At 43.7% G+C, this 23,368-nt stretch overlaps 1 protein-coding gene across 4 annotated transcripts in view; it reads right to left on the reverse strand.

Moving 5' to 3' along the window:
* The window catches only part of LOC135542039 (ephrin type-B receptor 2), a 156,165-nt gene that overhangs the window by 13,269 nt on the left and 119,528 nt on the right, over positions 1-23,368 (reverse strand). For 3 of the 4 annotated variants that reach the window (XM_064968625.1, XM_064968624.1, XM_064968627.1), the window contains exons 6-11: positions 6,479-6,603; positions 5,082-5,244; positions 3,978-4,086; positions 3,633-3,697; positions 1,971-2,093; positions 1,567-1,814 (exon numbers count right to left, since the gene is read on the reverse strand). In XM_064968625.1, coding sequence (XP_064824697.1) covers positions 1,567-1,814; positions 1,971-2,093; positions 3,633-3,697; positions 3,978-4,086; positions 5,082-5,244; positions 6,479-6,603 — 833 coding nt within the window. The remainder of the gene's footprint in view (positions 1-1,566; positions 1,815-1,970; positions 2,094-3,632; positions 3,698-3,977; positions 4,087-5,081; positions 5,245-6,478; positions 6,604-23,368) is intronic. The other variant, XM_064968626.1, reaches the window with a different exon arrangement.

A 23,368-nucleotide genomic window follows, 5' to 3' on the forward strand; every position in this document is an offset into this window, starting at 1 on the left:
GTGTCTCGGAGGTCTGAAGCAGAATGCTAATAAAGTTCATGTTTTGCACCTCCAGCAGTAGACAGAGCAGCAGTCGGCTGACAGGAGGATGGCTGCCTCCTTTTTAATGGAGGATTTTGATGTGTATTTTGATCCACAGAGGAAGAGTTTACATCTCGAGTTTATTATATTCTCTAATAGCTCAGAGTTGATACTCGTCAGTTTGCTCTCTTGCCCTGAGTCACGAAAGCCTTACTCAGTATGCTCCTTTTAGAGGTAAACAATGACAACGGGATGAGGAGTGACGAGCCTGGGGCTATGACAGAGGTGGTGGAGGGGGACGTTATCCACATAGACTGGCTAGCAGCAACATCAGACATATCTAAACATCAACATAGTGATTTATATCAAACAGTAGAAATAGTTGGCTCTTGTTAAATAGATATGTTTTTCGATATTTTATAATTATGCTGTTTTCACTCACAAATGATTTAAAGTGAAGTAAAAGTAATGGGGGGAAACATCCTTTATATTTGTGAAGATTTCCATAAATCACTAGCTCTTTTCCACTCAGTTTTTGACTCCTTACTTCAAACCCCCGAAGAGTCCAATAAGAGATGAAAGCTTTTGGGCACCCAGTCACATCAGGAAAAACATGCTCCCATTCAGCTGACATGCTACAGACAGAAGCCACAGGACTGGCTGACAGCTGACAGCAGCCTCTCATCTACAAGCCAACTTCATTCTTTGAGAGCTGACATGTTTTCTTCTTAACTCTCGCTAATAACTTGAAACCCTCCCAAGGTGAGGTTAGCTATCTGGAACGTATTTTCTGAGATATGCCTTCTATGAGTTCTGTATTTCATAAAAGATGTTTGACTAAATGTTAAGATGCTGAATAACATGTTAACTGAGGCATTTGGTGACATACGTAGAAAGCCCTATAAGTTTAAGATCCTTTTCCTTTTCTGTGACTCAAACAGGAGGACTGAATGTGGGTTAGTATGATAAATACAAAATGAGAGCATGACTAACTTCACTGAAATGCTAGCCTCACTCACCAGCAGCTGGAGAGCTACTGTACTTAGACTCCATTTTACTGTAGTCAAACATGGGGATCAAGGGGAAATACTGTATAACAGCCAGCGCTAGAGGCAGTGTAATATAAATCAATAATTGGACCAGACAGACACTCAAAGAACATTAATACTGCAGCTTGATTGGGTAGAAAATGCTCACTCTAAGGACACGCTCCAAGGCTCACTGATGGACACTATGCTAAGTAAAGAGGAGTTCCACATGATACATGTTCTGCATGTTAATGTTCACTTGAAACTAGATGGGTAAGCATTATGATGTGTATTTAGCAGTCATTTCCCAGAGTGTGTGTGTGTGTGTGTGTGTGTGTGTGTGTGTGTGTGTGTGTGTGTGTGTGTGTGTGTGTGTGTGTGTGTGTGTGTGTGTGTGTGTGTGTGTGTGTGTGTGTGTGTGTGTGTGTGTGTGTGTGTGTGTCTACCTGTCTATCTGCATAGCCATTAGTGTTAATATTTGACTCAGTGGGACCATGACAAACAGTGTGTAACTCACTCTGAGGAAGGAGTCCAGTGATCCGTTCTCCATGAACTCAGTGATGATCATGACGGGGGCGCTCTTGGTGACCACACCCTCCAGGTGGATCACATTCGGGTGGTCAAACTGACCCATGATGGACGCTTCAGACAGGAAGTCCCGTCTCTGTTTCTCTGTGTAGCCCGACTTCAGCGTCTTGATGGCCACAAACATCTCTCTCTTGCCTGGGAGCCTCAGGTTCCCACTGCACACCTCCCCGAACTCTCCTACAAGACATAACAGAGAGACAGTTAATGACAGGAGATGTCTGACAGAGGTTACAAACATTCACATTATGAGCCAAAATGTAGTCCCCAATTCATTGGAATACAGACAACATTGAAAATATTTAGTTGTAAAAAATTACTGGCCTTTCTCTTTACCTGCGCCAATGACTTGCTCAATCTTTACAAAAGAGATGTCAATCTCCTTAGCAAACTCCCTCACAGCCTCGTTGGGGTCCTCATATGTAAACGGATCGATATATATCTTCATTCCTGGAGTCACTTGGAAAAAGAAGAAGCCGATATAATTTTGTATTCTGACATACACACACAAATTGCAACCGTGTCTGTATTTAACATTCAGAGTGTGAGTAATGCAAATGTTATTATGAGAGAGTCAGAGAGGTTAGTGTTAGTGCAAGGTAGGAACGGTAGGTTTGGCTGGGGGTATCAGGACTATAATAATCAATGGGCAATGACATGGTATTCCCAGTGAGTTATTGGCAGTGTTAAGGCAGGTTAATGTATGTATAAGTGCCACAGTGTCATAGCAGACCATTAACACCCAGGAGAGGCAGCCAGTCACTATACCAGTATTTCTCTCTGCTCCAGAAAATAAATTGGCTTTCTTAAGCTCTGATGCCAGGTAAATTGGCTTAAGGTGGACCTTAAGTGTTCAGTGACTTAAGTGTCCCAGGTTTCAATTCTGATTATTTTTGCTCTTACTTTCACATCTAACCTGAGGTTTTTTAGTACAGTCATGAAACCTGCATAGCGGACTGAACTGAAGAAGTGTTCAGGAACAGATGGAGAGCCCCTTGAAAGTTCCCAGTCCGAAAACTCCTCTCTCTTCCCAAACTATAGAGCGATCCAAAGACCACCCACCAGAGCATGGCAGAGACCACCTGACACAGGGGAGGACAGCCAGGAAAACTATGACCATAAGTGTGGCGATGAATACACACACAGGGGAGTGGAACGATATTATTAGCTGTGAAATGCCCTCAGCCTCTCTGGCACTAATCCCCACTGAATTACATCCTGGAAGAAACAAGTTCTGTAAATACAGTATTTACTGCAATCTGATTTTATTGATTACACATGGGAAAGCTGTCTATATTGATAAGCCTGGAAAGCAGAAGAGCTAAGTAGAAAAATGTATAAATAAATAAAACTGAAATAAGCTCAGGGAGGAAATATATCAGACCCTTTCTTTTTTAGCTGACTGACGGAGGGAAAATGATAAGCCATAAGCTCCCAGAGAGAGACAAGCTAGTTTAAATTGCAGCTCCTGAGCTCCAACTTGAAGATTCATTTCTGTTTCATGGAACTCTGGGCCAACATGGAAAACAAAATAATGAATAAAGGCCATTTCTTCACAATCTCCTTAGAATTGTTCAGCAATGGCAAAAGGTGTGCGTGGTATTAGCATGTTAATGGACAAGCTATGAGAAGACTAAATGCTAATTTCACAACAATGGAATTAGTTGACTATGAAGTGAGACCATAGAGCCAATACACACTTGTACACAAGCTATGTTGGGATAAATCCTAGCATGGAGACGGGTTGAAGAAAATGAGAGACAAGATTACCAATGAAGAGGTGAGAAGAAGCACAAGGTTAGGAGGTAGCCAAGGACACTACAGTGCAAGGTGATAGCCATGGAGACAGGTGTGTGAGGCAGCAGAGGGTTGAACGTTAGCCATGGAGACGACTGTGTGAGCCGGTAGCCATGGAGACAGGTGTGTGTGTGTGTGTTAGCAAGAGTGTGGGGGAGGTGCAAACAGTCACAGAGTGAGAGCGAGGGCTGGGTTACTCACTGTGGCCGCTGGTGTAGTGCTGCAGCTTGTCTGTGTACTCTGAGTCTGCTCGGTCAAAGCCACGCCTCCTGGGAGAAAGACAAAGAGCTATAGCGCTGGCCCAGAGAGGGGGTGTGGTCTATGCACCAGGCCTACCCGCTCCACAGCTAGCTAATGACCACTAAACACAACCAGCCTATAAACTATAAACCCCACCTTAACAAGCTACAGCACCCATTAAAGTACAATAACGAAGTAGGGTAGAAACAAAAAACACTAAAGCGAATGTGTCTAATCTGGCTGGCTTATTTGACTGTTTTGTGATATGCGGCATTGGTTGGCTGGACTGATGCATGAATGACTCACCGGTTGCAGACGATGACAATGACAACCACTGCGATGAGGAAGACCAGACCTGCAGCTGCAGAGCCGATGATAAGAGGCAGTTTCTCCTGAATGCTGGTGTTGTACTCCTCTGTGATTAGACAAATACACCATCACACACTGAAACATATGGGCCGGTATCTGAGCAAATGCATATGGAGCAAACAGTGGGTGACAGACAGACAGACAGACAGACAGACAGACAGACAGACGGTTGGAGAGACCAATGGGCATCTTGGTTGGCAGCACAAGACCTCTCTCCAAAACGCACTGTGCGGGCTCAAATGCCAGCGATATGGCCACCCGCTCGTCTGGAACTGAGAGAGCGTGTTTGGGGGAGACCCAGCTCCCTTCCCTCCAGAGCGTTGCCAAACACAGGGAATCCAGCATGGCAGTAGGCACATAATCTCACAACACCACCTCAGGTCCTGACTGCTCTGTCTGGGGTGGAGACTGTGGAGGGCTGTGTCATGGGTTGTGTCACAGGGTGGTACTGTATGCATCAAACTGTAATGCTGGGTTCTCTTTTGTCTGGCAGTGTGCTGGCTGCTTGCCGTGGAGGAGAAGAGAGCAAAGGAGAGATCAGGCTAATGATGGCCCTCGGCACTGCAGGTAATGAGATGTTTAGAGAACACCCAGGTCGCTGTGCAAACATCAGATGAGCTGCTTAGGAGCCAGGGGACAAGCTAATCTGCCAAGCACTGTCCTTCTATACAGATTAGACACTTTAACCTGATGTATGGTTTACATTAGGCCACGTTTAATCAACTACAGTAAACTACAAAAATATCTACATTCATGCATTACCTATCTTATTCAATGCCACAAAATAACTTCCCTGTGAGTTCTGCTGAGAAGATAATGAATGAAATCCACAAAAATAAAACAATGGGTGTACTCATTGTTGGAGAGTTGTCTTGTAGAACGCATCTCAAACCATTTCCCCATCAACATCTTTGTGTCTGTTGGGTCATTAGGTCTATGGTGTAATGGTCCAGGTTGGGTTGATGGGCATGCATGGGATGTGATAACTCTGCATCTCTCTATGCTCTATCTGAGCTGAGGGAATGTTAGCTGCACCCTCACCCTCAGTCATGGTTTGGAAGTAGAGTTTGCCGCTGTAGCGGCCAAATCCGGCCACAGTCCTGGCGCGAACCAGGAACACATAGATCGCGCCTGGTTTGAGACCGCGGATGACCACTGTGTTGGTCTGGCTCTTTATGATGGTTGAGTTGTACTCTGTCTGGTCCTGAGAGAGTAGGAAAGAAAGAGGGAGGAAGACAAATCAGTGCCATCCACAGAACAATTACCATACGCATGCATTAATCTAACGTGGTGGCAGGGTAGCCTAGTGGTTAGAGCGTTGGACTAGTAACCGGAAGGTTGCAAGTTCAAACCCCTGAGCTGACAAGCTAGAAATCTGCCGTTCTGCCCCTGAACCGGCAGTTAACCCACTGTTCCTAGGCCGTCATTGAAAATAAGAATTTGTTCTTAACTGACTTGCCTATTTAAATAAAAAATTTAGTGCCTTAGAAAAATAGGCTGATGAGCAAAATAACTAAGATAGAGACTCAAATGTTTCTAATGCTGATGTATCTATTTGATCAAGCAGACTGAACAGAGAATGAAAAGCAACAGCCGGAGGCAGAAAGGATGGCAGTTTTAGGTCAGCTAGAATTAGTTTGTTTGAGCTGTGAGTTCTGACGATCAGTGCAACTTTTCATTGCCACACCGGTTCATTCTATCCACAAAGCTGACAGGTCTGTCTGGAAGAGGAGACTAAAACTGTGCCGGCTGCTGAATTAGACCAATCACTCAGCAGCATGATTACAGTTGTGAGTTCTAAGCCACGGCAGGGGCCGGAACAATTGTTTTGACAGCTCTCCTCAGCAGTGTCTGAGAAAATAATTAGACTAAAAAGTGGAGCAGCATGGTGCGCAGTCACAGAGGAGTCCTCTTTGAACGTTGTGTGTGTGTGTGTGTATGTTCTGGTCTGCTTGTATCTAAGTGTGTGAGCATGTGTTTGCGTGTGGTAGTATTTGTGACCGACCGCCTTGACGGACAGACTCCTGTCTGTCAAATTTATTGTGAGAAAGTATGCTGTCTGTTGAATAATATTTTTATGGCAGTCAACGCTCCATTGTTTCAACCGCAAATCTCTCTGGAGGGCTGAGAGCGGTTTCCTTTCCCATTGACTGACCGTGATTATAATTGGAAGGGATCAAGCAGAAGTTGTACGCGGGATTCAGAAGCTATGTCTGCCTGCCTCAGTGAACACACTGTACACCAACAGGCAAAGATGTTCTGAATTTCAATTTGATAAAAAAAAATGAGAGCTCGTTTTGCAGTCAGTGGATACCTTATTTTGGCCCTGCTGAGCTGAAGGATGGGCAGACTCAATTCTATCTCCATGTGTGTCTGTGTACATGGAGCTGAGATAGAGCAGACTGCTTGTTAATGGGTAGTGTGCAGTGGGTACCTACCTTCTCATAGTACTGCAGTTCATAGTCCAGAATGACTCCATTGGGCTGGTCTGGTTGAGACCAGGACAGAGTGATGCTGTCCACAGTACGACTGATCTGGTGCATGATGGACACTGTCGACGGAGCTGCAGAGAGAGTAACAGATAGAACGGGAGAGAAATACAGACACGGAGGGGAAGAAGGAAAGTACATAACAAAAAAAATGTAGCATCACAACATTCGGCCACAACGATTAGCTCTGAATCATAGATCTGAATCATATAATTAGTTCAGAATTATAGATCTGAATCATATAATTAGTTCAGAAACATACATCTGAATCCTAAAATCTCATCAAACAGATATCAAACAGATGCCTACTTCACTGAACTATGTAACGCCATAGTAATAGTGATATGTTGATAGTTGGTCTCATCGTGACCAGACATGCACTGCATGTAGACAGGTCACAACACACATCATCTGAGGGGACTTTCCAGCACTGACTCAGTACTATTTCCATGATTAATCCGTGCTTCCCACACTGTCAGGGTGTGAGCGCAGTGTCTGTCCGTCTGGCTGGCTAGCAATCATTCCCCTGGCCGCATCCTCCTAGCAAGACAAATTGCGGAGCAAGCCCATTTTGCAAGGCACATAAAACCAGAGAAAATCACCATAACCACAAGTATGCAATACACAATCGTCATTTAGTTTTTTTCAGCCTTCTACTTGTGTAATTGCAGTCTATGTTTACGCATATTTCTTGTGGATGACAACTTAATACACAATAGCAAATGGTTTGAAAGTGCAAGGACAAGAGTCATGGTCATGGTGGAAAGATATAGAGAATTATAGCATTTATTTTAATCACATAATATGTGGTAATCACTGTGTAGGAATAAGCCAGATCCTTTCAGCAGTAGTTGAGCCGTAAAGGACTGTTGAGTGGGTAGGGTTGTTGGCTGCCTTTATTCTAACAAAACCAAAGGACAAAACTTGCAACTTTCTTTTTGGTAAGGCTGAAGGGTCAGGGAAGGGCATGCGATCCACGAGCCTTCATACAGCCATTAACATTAGTGCAGGGTGCCGTGGATCACAGTGAAGATAATGCAGAATGTTAAAGCGCTGTCTGGGGCTGGGAGGGCAGGATTTATGGGCCCTGGGCCTCAGCTGCACACACGGCCCTCAGCCAGCAACACAGTGGCTCCCCAGAGCCCCAGCCATAAAGACAGAGGCCACCCCAGCAGCACGCGCTCTCCATGGAAAATCCACTGACTGGAAAACCCTCCCATCCTCCCTCATTCAGCCCCACCCGCCATTATCTCGGAATCTAGGGGAGTGTGTGTAGTTAATATCTCATATATAAATCTCAGTGTTCATTTATTTTGTTGTAGTTCATGTAACAAAATGCTGCTAATTGCTGATGCTATCCCACCACGCCATAAAAGCGCATTTCAGATGGAGTTTGGATTAAAATGCACATGTTCAGTATTGTAGTGTAAAGCCCATAACAAATCCCAGTGACCAGTGTGCTGCAAGACATGACGATGGAGAGGGCATTTTATGGCCTATTCGTTCTCACCAACGTGTCAGCCTTGCTTCACATGCCCTCTGACCCCAACAGAAGCCTCCATACTAGGACACTAATCATGAGATACTGTCTAAACAGGGATGTCCCCATATGCCAGCGGCCTTAAACATAAAGCGTGTACAGATAATTAATAGGCAGCCTGTAGTTTCATCTCCTGCAGCACTTGCACAAAGATAGCCTGTGATTCTGCCATGAGCATACATCATCCTCTTCAGAGAGACCCAAATGAGACAAATACTCACAGGCATCTCTTCAATCTCACTGTCCATTGACTTTGTTTGCAGTCACAAGACAGCTTAATAAGACAGATATACAGATATACTTGCTTTTTTGTCCATTGCATTTCCAGTAGAAAAGCATTGTAGCCATCTCTGGCAACCTAATCCCAGGCATGGCAAACAGACAGAGGCAGAGTATGTCTTCATGTACAGAGGATGGGCACATGTCAACATCAAATCTGTCCAAGAAGGACATTGTGGTCTTCCAGACTTGCAGCATGACAGACGAAATATCTGTATTTCACCAAACATAACTACTGATGAAGAACCAAACACGACAACAGAGACTAAAGAAGATGGAAACCCTACTGTTATTGGTGATACGGGGGAAAATGTGTGTGGCGTGTGGACTGTAGTGAAATAATGGTATAATTTTCCACTTGATACGCCAAAGCATAGAGAGGGCTAACAGCAGAGTCTCTACCATGAGGAGGGTGATAATCACCAGCTAGTAAAATATATAGTAAAATAGTCATGGTGGAGCATTCCAAATAATTGCTGCTTGCAACGGTACAGCGATGAGGACTATTTTTCTAGAATCCTAGGTGTTTAACTTTTTCCTGGCAAGCCTTGTGAGCTGACACACTACAACGATCATCCAGCACAAAAGAGGGTTCAGAGGGAGCGTGAGTCTGTGAACAAACTCATCAGGAACGGATGTTTGCATTATTTTATCTCAACTACATCCAGGCCCAGAGTTTCTGAATAACATCCCCACATTTTGGAAGGTAAACCAACACTACTGTGTTATCTGTAGATGGGAGGGTTGTGGAGGGTTTAGAAGAGAGGGTTTACATGAGAGAACCTAAGGCGACACATGCTGAACGCGGAACGAGAGAGCTCTTTTTGTAAAGTTTTGACAGTGTTTCCTCGCAAAGTTTGGTTTATATACTTTTTTTGGATCCCGTGATGTGGTTAACCTCAGTTGCAGTGACCGCTACTATCTGTCCAGACCAAAAACTCTGAAGTTGTTTGGCGTAGCTAGCTACTAGACTAGCAGGTAGCTATCAAGCTAGCAGGGTTTTCCAATAATAGCTTAAATACATCCAGCAATGCTGTTAGCCCTTGTGGGTGGGAGGTGTCCCAGGCGTGTGGTTGTATTCCCTGCTGCCTGTTGCTGTTTCCCTGCGACCTGAACTGGCTGGAACTGCATGTATATATCTAAGAACATCAGTCGACGCTGTCACCATGCCACCTAAAACTGAGGACAGTGTTTCTCTAGCACAGGTGAAAGATGTGCTAGAGAACCACCCGCCAACCGCTCTTTTACGCTACTGCTACTCTCTGTTTATCATATATGCATAGTCACTTTAACCATATCTACATGTACATACTACATCAATCAGCCCGACTAACCGGTGCCTGTATGTAGCCTCGCTACTGTTATAGCCTTGCTACTGTGTACAGCCTTGCTACTGTTATTTTTCACTGTCTTTTTACTGTTGTTTTTTATTTCTTTACTTACCTATTGTTCACCTAATGCATTTTTTGCACTGTTGGTTAGAGCCTGTAAGTAAACATTTCACTGTAAGGTCTACACCTGTTGTATTCAGCGTACGTGACAAATAAACTTTGATTTAATTTGATCCCCTGCCATAAAAATTCAATAAAAAGACCAACAACAAAATATTTTACAAGGAGCTGTTTGAATAGCAGGAGAATAGCTTCAAGAGCTTTGGCTAAATATTGGTGGATACAACAAACACAAGAATGGACGATCTGACCAGAAAAGTGCAAATGGTTGCATTTCTAACCCAGGGAGAGCTTGAAGTGACGAAGCAGGACTGCAGCAAGATGGACATTAACTGTACGACCACGAGAAAAGACATCAGCACTGTCTATAAATCTATGTTAACAACTACAGGGAAACCGGATTATCTAGAAGGACAATCAAGGTGAAATAACATTGTTCTGGATGGAATCCCAGTGTCTCCACATGAGACCTGGGCTGATTCTGAGGAGAAATTGAGGAAAATGATAACTGAAAAGCTGATGATGGATCACAGGGAGATTGAGCTGGAGCGCACCTAGAGGAATGGAAAAAACCTCCAGTCCGGGTGACAGACCCAGGTTGATAGTGGTAAAGTTCCTGAGGTTCAAGGACAAGGTGGCTGTTCTGGAGAAAACCTTTTACTGGTTCTAACATTCAACCAATCAGCTTGCTGACGGCTTTGACCAGATACAATGCGACACTACATGACCAAAATATGTGGACACCGGCTCGTCGAACATCTCATTCCAAAATCATGGGCATTTAATATGGAGTTGTCCCCCCTTTGTTGCTATAACAGCCTCCACTCTGATGGGAAGGCTTTCCACTAGATGTTGAAACATTGCTGAGGGGACTTGCTTCAATTCAGCTACAAGAGCACTAGTGAGATCCGGCACTGATGTTGAGCGATTACCCGTGGCTCGCAGTCGGCGTTCCTATTCATCGCAAAGGTGTTTGATTGGGGTGGAGGTCAGGGCTCTGTGCAGGCCAGTCGGGTTCTTGCACACCGATCTCGACAAACCATTTCTGTATGGACGTCGCTTTGTGTATGGGGGCATTGTCATGCTGAAAAGGGCCTTCCCAAACTGTTACACAGAATCGTCTAGAATGTCATTGAATGCTGTAGCGTTAAGATATCCCTTTACTGGAACTAGGGGCTTAACCTGAACCATGAAAAACAGCCCCAGAAAATTATTCATCCTCCACCAAACTTTACAGTTGGTACTATGCATTTGAGCAGGTAGTGTCCTCCTGGCGTCCGCCAAACCCAGAATCGTCAATCGGACTGCCAGATGGCAAAGCGTGATTTATCATTTCAGAGAACGTGTTTCCACAGCTTCCGAGTCCAATGTCGGCGAGTTTTTACACCACTCCAGCCGACGCTGGGTTCAAGGTTCATTGTGCATGGGCTTGGGCTTGTGTGCGGCTGCTCGGCCATGGAAACCCATTTCATTAAGTTATTGTGCTGAAGTTGCTTCCAGAGGCAGTTTGGAACTCGGTAGTGAGTGTTGCAACCAAGGACAGACGATTTTTATGCGTTACCCTCTTCAGCACTCGGCGGTCCTGTTTTGTGAGCTTACAGTTGCCTGGGGCAGCTCTAGCAGTACAAAAAAGTACAGAAATTAGACAAACTGGCTTGTTGGAATTCTCTGAGCTCTTCAGGAAGGCCATTCTACTGCCAATGTTTGTCTATGGAGATTGTATGGCTGTGTGTTTGATTTTATACAACTGTCAATAACGGGTGTAGCTGAAATAGCCGAATCCACTCATTTGAAGGGGTGTCCACATACGTTTGTATATATCGTGTTTTTTTGTTTGGACAAATTAACAACCGACTACTATTATGCTTATAGGAATGGGCACTCAACATGTAGGCCTACTGCACTGACACAAATTACTGATGATTGGCTGAAAGAAATTGATAATAAGAAGATTGTGGGAGTTGTATTTTTAGACTTCAGTGCAGCCTTTGATATTATTGACCATAACATGTCATTGGAAAAATGTATGTGTTATGGCTTTCCATCTTCTGTCATATCATTGGTTGAGAGCTGAGCTATCTATCCAATAGAACACAGAGGGTTTCTTTAATGGAAGATTATCCAATGTAAAACATAGAAAGTGTAGTATTCCGGAAGGCAGCTAGCGGTCTTGGCCCTTTACTGTTCTCTATTTTTACTGATGATCTACTGTGTCCATGTCGGCTGATGACTCAACCACATCTAGTGAAATAACTGCAACCCTGAACAGAGTTGCAGTCAGTTTTGGAATGGGTGGCTAGTAATAAACTAGTCCTGTACTCATCTAAAACTAAAAGCATTGTATTTGGTACAAATATTTCCCTATGATCTCAGGTTCTAGACCTCTCAATCTGGTAATGAATGACATGACAGTTAAGCGAGTTAAGGGGACTAAACTTCTTGATGTCACTTTAAGACTGTAAATTGTCATGGTCAAGGCATATTGATGAAAATGTTGTAAAGATGGGAAGAGGTCTGTCAGTGATAAATAGATTCTCAGTATTGTTAGCACCACAGTTGACCAAACAAGTCCTGCAGGCTTTAGTTTAACCTACGTAAATACTGACTATTGCCTGGTGATATTGTCAAGTGCTGTCAAGAAGGACCTAGAAAACCTGCAGCTGGCCCAGAACAGTGCAGCACGTCTTGCCCTTCAATGTACACAGAGGTCTTATGTCAACCGTTTGCATGTCAGTCTCTCTTGGTTCAAAGTAGAGGAGAGACATACAAGACGCATTGTATTTGTTTATGTCTGGTCTGACAGACATACTTACCCCACCATACATGCCATCAGGGCACAGTCCACAAATCCAGAATGAATTCAACGCAACACACAATAGAGCAATGATCACATGGAACTCTTCCATCTCAAATGACTCAAGCAAACAGCAAAATAACGAATAAAACAACACTTCTGCCCTATCTGACCTAAATAACTCTTAAGCACATGGATATGTACTGTGTGGGTAACTGTCAGTAATGAGGGTAACTGAGGCGACAGGTAGCCTAGTGGTTAGAGCGATAAAGTATAGTATCCGAAAGGTTGCAAGATTGAATCCCCGAGCTGACAAGGTAAAAATCTGTCGTTCTGCCCCTGAACAAGGCAGTTAACCCTCTGTTCCTCAGCTGTCATTGAAAATATTAATTTGTTCTTAACTGACTTGCCTAGTTAAATAAAGGTTAAATAATTAAATTAAATAAAACTGTCAGAAATTAGGGTCACTTTCAGTATGAACCATTTTGGTTCTATTGTTCTTATTTGAAATGTGTGTAGTTCAGTCCTTAAGCTGTTCTTGTTGACTCATGTTCTGTATTATGTCACGTTCTATGTTTTGTGTGGACCCCAGGGAGAGTAGCTTCAGCAACAGCTCATGGGGATCCTAATAAAATACTTTTAATATACTAAATACTTTAATTAGTAGTGTATTACTGTAAGTAGTATTATCAGTGCTGTTTAATGTGAAAGTGTAGTGAGTTGCTGTAAAAGCCCTTGGATCTGATAAAAGACAATGAGGCTTCGGGCTCTATTCTAGCATGACGCTCCGGCTGGGGCCCAGTAAAAAAATATAAAAGGCTCTATTTTGTGCAACATCCCAATAGATGTTTTACTGTTGCGTTTGAACACCTACTGTAGTAACTTCCATAATCAATCAAAGATGGGCTTTACAGAGTTATTAAATCCATGCCAATGTAATGGGGCATGCTTTTGCAAACATAGAGAATCAATTTCCTCAGGCCACTGATCGATCCCATGTACATCCTCTACCCAGTCTACTCTTTGTTCTATACTCTTCTATTCTGCTACACTCATTTGGTGGGCTTTACCTCCCTCCCTCCCTCCCTGTCTTCCCCCAAGAATGCTGGTCCCCTTTCAGCTCAGCCTATTGATTCTGTTCCCTTCTGAGCTTGATGGGCATCTTCATTAAGCGAGCTGGTGGACTGAGACCAGGCTGGCCTTTGATGGCTGATAGGCATGCAGGATGGGAGAGGCACAGGAGAAGGCCCCCCTGCCCATCACATCTCACCCTGCTTGGGCCTGGACAGGGCCTGGGTCTGGGTGCAGGACCACGTTGGCCAGCTGGAGCTTCTGCCACCACAGAGACAGAGAAGCAACAGCCATTACAGAGCCATACTCCGAGGGGTGGGAGGCACAGTCATTATAGTAATCACAGTCGCAGTTTGTGGTTTGGAGAGACAATGCCACTTCAAGTGATTTCCCCTTTCTCCCTTTGTTCCCCTTCCCATCTTTAAAACTCTGCACTATTACAATGAAAATCTAGTGAAATGCCAAAGTCTGCTAAAAAAACAAGGTTGGAGAGACAGAACAGTCAACCTTCTATCTTGGTTGTTGAATCTGGGAAAGTGACTTGGATTTAGGACTTCTCTTTGAATATCTGACTTGCCAATATGCAGCATGGTCAATGACCATGTGGCTATGGTTTGATTTGAGGTTCTAGTGCAGGAAGAAATGCTATGATTTGGGGGGTAGCGAGAACAGATCAGCCCTCGTAAATCCCTGTCCCCTTTCACAGTAAAACTCTGTTTCCTCCACGGCACCATCTCTCCCAATGGGCCAGCCAGCTGCTCCTCCACCATGCAGTCAGGCAGCCTCCTAAACAGGCTGTTGGTGCTGCCTGCACTCTCTCTCCCTCCGACTGCTCTCCGTTTACGAGGCATGCTTCGAGAGCTCTTAAAGGGGAGGCCTGTATTTGCATATACTTTTAGCACGCTGGCAGCCGGCCCTGTTCCCCATCTGCAATGAATTGTGGGTTTTTAAGTCTCCAAAGAGTTTCCAATGCAGTAAAGCTACACAAGCAAGATTTCAGTTCATCAAGCTTTAAACCATCTGCGCTGGAAAAGATTGGGGCCTTAATGCACTCGTACACAAAAATCTAATTTTAAAATAGGCACTCCAGGGGCTTAAGAAGTTTCAGATGCTTACAGGGAGGTTAGATCTAATCTAAGCACACTACGCCACCAAGTAGTTCTGCTCACCCAAGACCTGAAGCAGAGACTGGGAGAGGAGTGAGGGGACAGTGTTAAGGGGCAAGGTGGGAACTCTCTCTGCAGTCACTTGGCAGCTACTGGTAGCAATACAATACATGTACTCTGCCGGGCGTGGGCCTGATTGGTTATTCAGTCTGGTCAATAGTTTTAGCAGTGCGCTATATGTATGGGCATCAAAGCACTGACTCACAGGCTCTAGCCGAGCCACAGTTAGTTTATTCTGCATTCAGATTTTCTGTATCTGGCTTCTGAACCGGCTTCATCGGGAGATAGTTGAGTGAGCAGGGGTCACTAAATCTGAAATCCGCAAAAAGGTTATACTACTACTTGTATTGTACAATAATCTTCATGGGAAAGATATGTGCATGTAACTCGTGATCTTAGGTGAGGTCAAAAGCATGAATCTCTATGTCACACTGAAAGGGAAGACAATATTTGAAAGGACACCAAGGTTGTTGAGGTAAAGTAAGCAGTCCCTCAGATTCCAAGAAAAACTATTTTAAAGGTTAAAGTTTAAATTAAACAATAGTGACTTTGTTTTGTTCCCGTGTGAATCATTATGTCAATATTGAATTTTCTACACTTTTCTAGGTAGTCATGATGCTTCTGTAAACCAAATAGATAATTGCTTCAACATTTTTTTGACAGTGGTGTGTCTGAGTCGACACAGACATGTGCCTCTTTGTGTGTATGTGTGTGTCTGTGAAGTGTGTGTGTGTGTGTGTGTGTGTGTGTGTGTGTGTGTGTGTGTGTGTGTGTGTGTGTGTGTGTGTGTGTGTGTGTGTGTGTGTGTGTGTGTGTGTGTGTGTGTGTGTGTGTGTGTGTGTGTGTGTGTGTGTGTGTGTGTGTCTGTGTGTGTGTGTGTGTGTGTGTGTGTGAGTCAGTTTGTACCCACATACAGTACCATCACTCTGCTGTAAATTTGCTTAGAGCAGACACTTAAATCCTCATCCGTTCCGGCACATAAAAACACTCATTCCTGTTAAATGGCTCCAGAAATAGAAGAGAAAGCAATTCCAAATGTAATCAAAGCAGAACAAAAAGGCCAGACAGGAACGTAACACATAAATATTTCAGAGAGCATCTTTCCCTCCGATACTTCAACAACCAGGAGATTAATTAGAGACCAGAGATGGAGGAGGGAGGAGGAGGGAGGAGAGGTAAAGATAATACAGCCCCCTTCTTCCTGTCTCCCACTTTGTTCTTACAATGCCTTCAGAAAGTATTCACATTCCTTGACTTTTTTTAAACATTTTGTTGTGTTGCAGCACGAACTGAAAATGTATTACATTTTTTGTTTTTGTCACTGGCCTACACACAAAACCTCATAATGTCAAAGTGGAATGATGTTTTCAATTTTTTCTCATGAAATAAAAATGAAAAGCTGAAATGTCTTGAGTCAATAAGTATTCAACTCCTTTGTTATGGCAATCCTGAATAAGTTCAGGAGTAACAATGTGATTAATGGCTCCTATAGGAGAAAACTTGGAATGGATCATTGTAGTTACTCCACAAAAGTATCCTAATTGACAGAGTGAAAAGAAGGATGCCCGAACAGAATACAACTATTCCAAAACATGCCTCCTGTTTGCAACAAGGCACTAAATTAATATTGCAAACTATGTGTCAAAGCAACTAACTTTTTGCCCTGAATACAAAGTGTTATGTTTGGGGCAAATCCAATACAACACATTACTGAGTACCACTCTTCATATTTTCAAGCTTAGTGGTGGCTGCATCATGTTATGGGTACAGTATGCTTGTAATCATTAAGGACTGGACTGTTTTTCAGGATAAAAATAAATGTAATGGAGCTAAGCACAGGCAAAACCAAGTTCAGTTTGCTTTCGAACAAGACACTGGGAGATGAATTCACCTTTCAGCAGGACAATAACTTAAAACACAAGATCAAATCTACACTGGAGTTGCATACCAATAGGAAAGTGAATGTTCCCGAGTGGCCGAGTTACAGTTTTGATTGAAATCTTCTTGAAAAAAATCTATGACAAGCCGTGAAAATGATTGTCTAGCAATGATTAACAACCAATTTGACAGAGCTTGAAGAATTCTTAAAGAATAATGGGTAAATGTTGCACAATCCATGTGTGGAAAGCTCTTAGTGCTGTGTTTCCAAAACTCGGTCCTCAGAACCCCAAGGGGTGCATGTTTTGGTTTTTGCCCTAACACTACACAGCTGATTCAAATTATCAAAACCTGATGATTAGTTGATTATTTGAATCAGCTGTGTAGTGCTAGGGCAGAAACCAATATGTGCACAGTCCCGAGGTCTCAATCTGAGAAAGCCAGTCTTAGTCTTAGAGACTTACTCAGCAAGACTCAGCTTTAATCGCAGCTAAAGTTTTTTCTACAAATCATTGACTCAGGGGTGTGAATACTTATGTCAGTGAGATATTTATATATTTTATTTTCAAAGAAAATTCAACAATTTCTAAAAACATGTTCTCACATTTTCATTAAGGGGTGGTGTGCAGATGGGTGACATTTCATTTTATTTCATGAATTTAGAATTCAGGCTGTAACACAACAAAATGTGAAATAGGTCAAGGGGTATGGATACTCTCTGATGGCACTGTAAATGTAAAAACAGAAATACAACTGAAAGAATATACACAAAAACATGAAGAAGGGTGTTTGCCAAAGAATTGTCATTTGTATTACAGATATCATTTGGTCTTTGCATGAATTGATATTTACACCCAACTGTGGTTTTCTTCATTTTAAAATAGAACACATTACTTATATATGTTTTGTTTAACCAGCACTGAAAATCTGAAAGCTCTTCAACCAGAAAATCAGGCTGTGCACAATCTCTTTTAGAGTCAGTTATTCTGACCTTTTATATTAACACATTCCAAGCAAAGATGTTAAATTATTCATGACTTATGCTTTACTCACCATCTCCACGAGCACACTGTGGGCAATAACAACAGTGAATAAATGACTGCATTAGTGCAATTTATTTACACATTTCAGCATCAATCAGAGCTATTGTGGCCTACAACAATTAGTTACATCCTCACATGATACAACCCTTTACAGACCACTGGGCCAAAAGGGCCTGATTCTTTTTTAACCCTGCTTGGTACTCATGCAATCTCTACTGCCATCTTCTTACAAAAGTGTTCACAATTTAGCTAAACTCCAGAGACGGTATATGATAAAACCAACTGCACGACCTTTGTTTTTATATTTCTGTCTTGCCAAAACATAATCAATAGGTTATTCATACAATTATTATTTTGTCTGAATAAAATATGTAGCATTGTACAAAGCATTGATTTATGAACGTGGAGGGGGAAAAGGCTTAATAAAGTGACCAATCTATGCTCTAATTCTCTTAGGGTAGGAAGTAATTAAATGCATATTGAATGCGTAGGTTATCTAGCTAAAGTCATCTAACCTTACAGTCAGCTAGCTTCGCAGTCTGCATACCTAACGCCAAATGCAAATATAAATCACAAACTCTCTGCTCTCTCTCCTGCCACTAGTTGGTCCAAAGTAGTAGCCACAGTATGTGCGTACTGTGCTGGCTGGAGCCCCAGTGTGTAGAGCTGTGCCACTCTGTCAGGGCTGGGCTGTGCTCCAGGTGTCTACAGAGGCCTCCTGTCTGTCTGGTTGCCTGACCCACACTGGCAGCTTCCATATGTGCCCTTCCTGACACCTTCTGTCACTGTCACACCGCACACCCTGCATCCTATGCTGGCTAGCCTAGCAGCCTCTCTCTGCCCACTTCCCTCTACTACTGAATGCTGGACACATTAGCAGCACTGAAGCACAACAGAGGCGTGGAAAACACCCCCTTTATTTCGAGCTGTAGTTTAGAAGGCATGAATATAAAAGCCAGGCATAAGAGGAATGAAGAATCAAGAGTATCAAATTTGAACTTAATGGGCTATTTTCATTGTTTTAGCTTGCTTTCATTTAGTTGTGGTGGCATTGGACAATGTCGCTAAATTGGACAGAGCATAAACATTTCTTGGAAGAGGTTTACCTGGCTGGCCCTACACCAGTGTTCCTCAGCAATGCCCATTGGAGCAGCCAAGCTGTCCCTAGTGGCCTGGTTATAGTTTGTTCCTGGTGGCCAGGTTACAATTTGTTTCCAGTGGCCTGGTTACAGTTTGTTCTTAGTGAACTGGTTACAGTTAGTTTCTAGTGGCCTGGTTACAGTTTGTTTCTAGTGGCCTGGTTACAGTTCATTCCTAGTGGCCTGGTTAAAGTTTATTCTTAGTGGCCTGGTTACAGTTTGTTCTTCGTGGCCTGATTACAGTTCATTCCTAGTGGCCTGGTTACAGTTTGTTCCTAGTGAACTGGTTCCAGTTAATTCCTAGTGGCCTGGTTAAAATTAATTCCCAGTGGCCTGGTTACAGTTTGTTTCTAGTGGCCTAGTTACAGTTTGTTCTTAGTGGCCTGGTTACAGTTCATTCCTAATGGCCTGGTTACAGTTTGTTACTAGTGGTCTGGTTACAGTTCATTCCTAGTGGCCTGGTTACAGTTTGTTCTTTGTGGTCTGGTTACAGTTTGTTCCTAGTGGCCTGGTTACAATTTGTTCCTGGTGGCCTGGTTACAGTTAATTCTCAGTGGCCTGGTTCCAGTTTGTTCCTAGTGGCCTGGTTCCAGTTTGTTCCTCGTGGCCTGGTTACAATTTGTTCCTAGTGGCCTGGTTACAGTTTGTTCTTCTTGAACTGGTTACGGTTAGTTTATAGTGGCCTGGTTCCAGTTTGTTCCTAGTGGCCTGGTTACAGTTTGTTCCTCGTGGCCTGGTTACAGTTTGTTCCTAGTGGCCTGGTTACAGTTTGTTCCTAGTGGCCTGGTTATACTTTGTTCCTAGTGGCCTGGTTACAGTTTGTTCCTCGTGGCCTGGTTACACTTTGTTCCTAGTGGCCTGGTTACAGTTCATTCCTAGTGGCCTGGTTACAGTTTGTTCCTAGTGGCCTGGTTACAGTTTGTTCCTCGTGGCCTGGTTACAATTTGTTCCTAGTGGCCTGGTTACAGTTAATTCCCAGTGGCCTGGTTACAGTTAGTTTCTAGTGGCCGGGTTACAGTTTGTTCCTCGTGGCCTGGTTACAGTTTGTTCCTAGTGGCCTGGTTACACTTTGTTCCTAGTGGCCTGGTTACACTTTGTTCCTAGTGGCCTGGTTACACTTTGTTCCTAGTGGCCTGGTTACAGTTTGTTCCTAGTGGCCTGGTTACACTTTGTTCCTCGTGGCCTGGTTACAGTTTGTTCCTAGTGGCCTGGTTACACTTTGTTCCTCGTGGCCTGGTTACAGTTAGTTTCTAGTGGCCTGGTTACACTTTGTTCCTTGTGGCCTGGTTACACTTTTTTCCTAGTGGCTTGATTACAGTTTGTTCCTAGTGGCCTGGTTACAGTTTGTTCTTTGTGGCCTGGTTACAGTTTGTTCCTAGTCGCCTGGTTACAGTTTGTTCCTTGTGGCCTGGTTACACTTTGTTCCTCGTGGCCTGGTTACACTTTTTTCCTAGTGGCCTGATTACAGTTTGTTCCTAGTGGCCTGGTTACAGTTTGTTCTTTGTGGCCTGGTTACAGTTTGTTCCTAGTGGCCTGGTTACAGTTTGTTCCTAGTGGCCTGGTTACAGTTTGTTCCTAGTGGCCTGGTTAAAGTTTGTTCTTTGTGGTCTGGTTAAAGTTTGTTCCTAGTGGCCTGGTTACAGTTTGTTTCTAGTTGGCTGGTTACAGTTTGCCCTGGTAATTTAGGGGATAATTACGTGGTAAATCTTCCCCAATCACTGTATGATAGTGGTGCGCCAGATTACAGCAGCCACCCATGAGCTGAGGAATGGGATTCAGTCCCACAATGAGCTGCTCACCCGATAAGAAACCAATTCAGTCGGTCTCCTTCCTCCTTGTATTAGCAGCAGCTTCCCTGGCTCACCTTGGGCTAATGATATGCCTAAACAAACATGTCTTCTACAATTGAATAGAGCTACACACGGTATAGAACATAGTCAGAAGCATAAATGAGTAAATGGACTATGGAGGTCTGATTCATCAACTGCAGGGCTCCATGGAAGTCCCAGGCAGAATGCTAATGGTTTTGATTGAGGGATGAGGGAACATTGTTGCATCGACCATACGTACACTGTTACTATTGATGACCAGGGCAATCACTGTTGAGCAAAACATGACTATCCTCGCACCTACTGTAGAATCAGTGTGATTCACTGCCTGTAAGGCACCACAAAATGGGACACTATCATTGATCATCTATACCATTCATTATCTATTTTGTGATTGATGTAAAAGACATTCCCGGCAGACATGACTGACACGGTGATAACATGAATTCCTCTCAGAACCACAACATTTATCAGTCACTCATTGAAAGCTTTGGTGTTGGGCTTATGTGTGTTCCTCACTTAATCAAACAGCCCTTCAGTGTGTGTGTGTGTGTGTGTGTGTGTCCGTGCGTGTGTGTGTGTGTGTGTCGGACCAGAGAAGTGAAGTGGACTTAGACTAGCGGTCTCTGTGCCTTTTAGAGCACAGGACAAACTCACAGGCTGCCAGTGAGATGTCAGGGATGTGTCTGGTTAAACACTTAAAGGGGGGTGTGGGATTTTAGCAACCATTTCATCCCCTAGCAATGATAATGAGAGAGAGAGATTGTGTGTGTTATGAATGATTAACCCCCATTAATCATTATGAAAGAAAGCTAAAGGCTAGCTTTGTCTTCCGCCATTTGTCCCCTGTACCCCTAGCCACTCTACATGTGTGTGGGTGTTTTCTGTGCCTTCCCACAGCCCAGGGGTATCATTCCAGCCCCCGAGGAGACAGACAAAATAAACCATTGATTTTTTTGCTCAATAAGGCCTTGTTAAGGCTGCTCCGGTGCCACACAACAGATTAATCACTAAAGCAGTATAACCCAGGCAAGCAACTCTGTATTAACACTCCAGCTCTAATAGTGTTACCAGAGGGTTGCAGATATTATTCTGTGTCTGATGGTGGACTGAGGCATCACTACTCATCTGAGGGCTTGTTTCATCACTGCCCTCCTCTCTTCGTCTCTTGTCCTAACTCATCAAGTCATCGTCACACATTTGTGTCTCACTAAAAAAACTCCCACTCTGTTCTGCCACCCCTCCTCTGCCACAGACGTGCTGCCTCAGAGTCACACCAAATTACCTCTCTCTCCCCCTCTCCCTTTTTTCACTCTCCCTACTTCTCTCGTCTCTCCCTTTCTTTCTGTCTGTCCTTCTCTCGCTCTTTCTCTTTTCATTGTTTATAGGCCCACCATTAAATATTATGGAAAACATTGCGTTGATCATCTCTTTTCAATATTTGATGGAGGAGAAAAGCTGATCATTAGTGAATAGTTCAGTTGTGACTCATCATTATGAGGATTTCTGGGCAATTTATCAAAGCCAAAATCAGAACCCTTTCTGATTTTGTGGGAATTAGTCATATCCTCACAAAACAAGCATCACTTTATTATGTGACTGACTCTACAGTATGAAAATAAATACTGCACTATTAGGCAACCATGCACGTCCTCAGTCACAGGAAAACTGTTGATGAGCATAACAGAGTGTGTTGGGGGTTACAGTATGTGTAATGTGCTTGATTGGGGGTGGTGAATGAGAACTTACCCTCGTCTCATCACACCCCGTTCGTTTCCCCCTCGTCAACAAATTCCAGCAGCCGAGGACGGGAGTCGTTCACATGAGGAACACTTTCACGCCAGTCACATCCAATTTACTTATTTATTTGTTTCTTTCAAGCCCCCAGCACATAGTTTTATGTTCCAAACGTGTCTGATTAACAAAAATACACACACACACACACACACACACACACACACACACACACACACACACACATTCACGCACACTCACTTTCTCTCTGTAAGGTAAGGAGGAGGTACGGGGCCAGCACTGCTAATTAGGGGTGACATGATGTTTATGTAACCTCCAAGCTTCCCAAACCAGACACAATTACGGGCCCCTGGTCCCACTGACCCCGGCCCCAGCCCACTGTGGAACCACACAGCACTGCCCCTCTGTCCCAGGCAGGACCCAGGCTGGTCACAGGGCAGGGGGAGGGGGAGTGAGCCAGAGTTCAGTCTCTTTAACAGCTCTCTCTGACGGGAGCTCTGGAGCTGTAATACAAAGTGACGGCCACTTCAGTGCAGAGCCCCCCAATTTCCGCCAGGACTCTATGGCAGGGGAAGGGGGAGAAGGCTGGGGCAGGGGTGGCAGACTTGTGGCCCAGTGTGTGAGAGTTATGGCAGGGGCCTCATTAGAAGGCTTTACTGCACTCTGAGGCCGTCATTACCCCCCCCCCCCAAACATTGATTTTAAACACAAGTTATATCAATAACTCAGAGAGATGTTTTTAAGCATTATTATTTGACTGGCTACAGGATGCAACCTACTAGTATTGCATGCTGCTTTAAAAACAAATCTCATTAAAACGTGTTGAAATGTGCTGTATGAGGCCCATATAGTGTATCCCACAGAATGCATAACTGTTTCGTCCTTTTTTTAATC

The sequence above is a fragment of the Oncorhynchus masou genome, chromosome 6 (genome assembly GCF_036934945.1).
Source record: "Oncorhynchus masou masou isolate Uvic2021 chromosome 6, UVic_Omas_1.1, whole genome shotgun sequence".
NCBI classification, from domain to species: Eukaryota; Metazoa; Chordata; class Actinopteri; order Salmoniformes; family Salmonidae; genus Oncorhynchus; species Oncorhynchus masou.